Below are 2,236 nucleotides of genomic sequence, written 5' to 3' on the forward strand. Positions count from 1 at the left end.
GAGGACCCCGCACCCCCGGCGAGGTCTCAGCAGGTGGACAGACCGTGGAGAGCACTCTCGTGAGACCCGAGGAGCCCGGACGGATGGTTGAGGACAGTCTCGCGAGACCCGAGAGGAAGCCCACAGCCCTGGCAAGGTCTCGGCAGGTGGACGGATGGTGGACGACAGTCTCGCGAGACCCGAAAGCCCGCAGCCCGGGCGAGGTCTCAGCAGGTGAACGGATGGTGGAGGACAGTCTCGCGAGACCCGAGGAGCCCGCCGCCCCGCGACCCGCGGGCGGAGAGGAGCCCGGAAGTGTTCCGGCGGCGGCGGAGCCCGGGCGGCCGGGGCGCTGCTTCTCCTGCTGGGAACCGTTTCCGGGAAGCCCGGAGCCCGCGGCTGGGCGGGACGCGGCCGCTCGAGCCCTGCGCCCTGCCGTGTGCCTCTGCGGCTGGGGCGCCCCCGCCTGTCCTCGGTGAAGGGCGCTCGCGGGCCTGGGGCCTCCGCCCGGTCGGGTCCCGCCGCCATGGCGCCCGCGGCCTCCGCGCTCGGGGTGCTGCGGGCCGCGCTGCTGGCCGCCGTGCTGGGGGCCCCGGGCCCCGCCCGCGCGCTCGTCCGCGCCTCCTCCGCGCACCGCCGCCGCATGGACTTCGCCGACCTCCCGGCGCTGTTCGGGGCGGCGCTGAGCCGCGAGGGCCTGGAGGGCTTCCTGGTGGAGGCGCGGCCGCCCGACGCCTGCAGCGCCGTGGCCCCGCCGCCCGCGGGCGCCGTGAACGGGTCGGTGTTCATCGCGCTGCTGCGGAGGTTCGGCTGCGACTTCGACCTGAAGGTCCTGAACGCGCAGCGCGCGGGGTTCGGCGCCGCCGTGGTGCACAACGTGCACTCGGACGCGCTGCTGAGCATGGCGCGGGGCGGCGCGGAGGCGCAGCAGCAGATCGCCATCCCCGCCGTGTTCGTGGGCGAGAGCAGCGCCGAGTACCTGCGGGCCCTGTTCGTCTACGACAAGGGGGCCCAGGTGCTGCTGGTGCCCGACGACAACCTGCTCCTGGGCTACTGCCTCATCCCCTTCACGGGGGTCGTGGGGCTGCTGGTCGTGGCCTCGGGCGCGGGGCTGGTCGTGCGCTTCGTGCAGCACCAGGGGCAGCTCCGGCGCGCCCGGCTGACCCGCGAGCAGCTGGAGCGGATCCCCACGCGCGACCACCAGCGGGGAGCCCCGGACGACGTGTGCGCCATCTGCCTGGACGCCTACGAGGTGGGCGAGCGGCTGCGGGTGCTGCCCTGCGCTCACGCCTACCACAGCCGCTGCGTGGACCCCTGGCTCACGCAGGCGCGCAGGACCTGCCCCGTGTGCAAGCAGCCTGTCCGCCGGAGCCCCGGGGCGGGGGGCCCGGGCCGGGAGGCCCGGGGGCAGGAGGGGGACGAGGCGGCGGCGCCGAGGGCTCCCCCCGCCACGGAGCGGACGCCGCTCCTGGCCTCCAGCCTCCGGCCTCCCGCTTCCTTCGGCTCCCTAGCCCCAGCCCCGGGGGGTGCTCCCGGGTCCGCAGGTGATCCGGCGGCCTCCCCGTCCTCCTCTTCCTCTTCTGCTGGCGTCCTGGTCTGATGCTCCCCTCCAGCCCCCCGCCCCCCCCCGACCTGCTTGCACCCCCCCTTCAGTCTTCCCCTCGGACGGGTTGGAGACAATTGCCCCCCACCCCCCAGGTTTCTTTCTCCCTCCCTCGACCCCATCCTTCCGAGGGGGGGTGGGAGCCGAAAGGGACCGGGGTCTTCCCTGGCCGGGTTCATAAAATTGTTTTTGTGGAAGAAGAATAAATAAATAAATAAATAAATAAAAGTATCCAGGCTAAGTGTGAAAACCATAGGTGACAGCCGTCAAAGACCATTTGAAAGACTGTATTTTTATGATGTGTGTCGAGGATGAAAAAAAAAACCAAGAGGAATTATTTTAAGTCACTCGGGATGTCTTAAATTCACTTTGGGACGTTAATATTTCCCATTTGGCCTCAAAGCGATTTCTCCTATCTGTAAAAATTTTGGTGCGTTTACTTTGGCCGTTTGTGAGACGGTGAATATAAGTTGAGCAATTTACACTCATCCAAACGTTTCGTTGTCGTCGCTTAGTGCCCAGAGAGCGCAAAACTGTTGAAACGCATACATGCTCGTGAGAAAAAATAACTAGGTCGTAGGTCACCTGTCCTCTGCTCTTTCTCTGCGTTAAGTGCCTGTGTAGATAGAACATTTAATTGCTTTACACCATGCG

At 67.3% G+C, this 2,236-nt stretch overlaps 1 protein-coding gene across 1 annotated transcript; it reads left to right on the forward strand.

Moving 5' to 3' along the window:
* Window positions 1-607: 607 nt before the first annotated feature.
* LOC121486455 (E3 ubiquitin-protein ligase RNF167-like) lies at window positions 608-1,658 on the forward strand. The gene has a single exon (XM_041747344.1). The coding sequence runs from the start codon at window positions 623-625 to the stop codon at window positions 1,577-1,579; it is 957 nt and encodes a 318-aa protein (XP_041603278.1). The 5' UTR covers window positions 608-622; the 3' UTR covers window positions 1,580-1,658.
* The last annotated feature ends 578 nt before the right edge of the window (window positions 1,659-2,236 follow it).

This window comes from Vulpes lagopus, chromosome 3, assembly GCF_018345385.1.
Source record: "Vulpes lagopus strain Blue_001 chromosome 3, ASM1834538v1, whole genome shotgun sequence".
Classification (NCBI taxonomy): Eukaryota; Metazoa; Chordata; class Mammalia; order Carnivora; family Canidae; genus Vulpes; species Vulpes lagopus.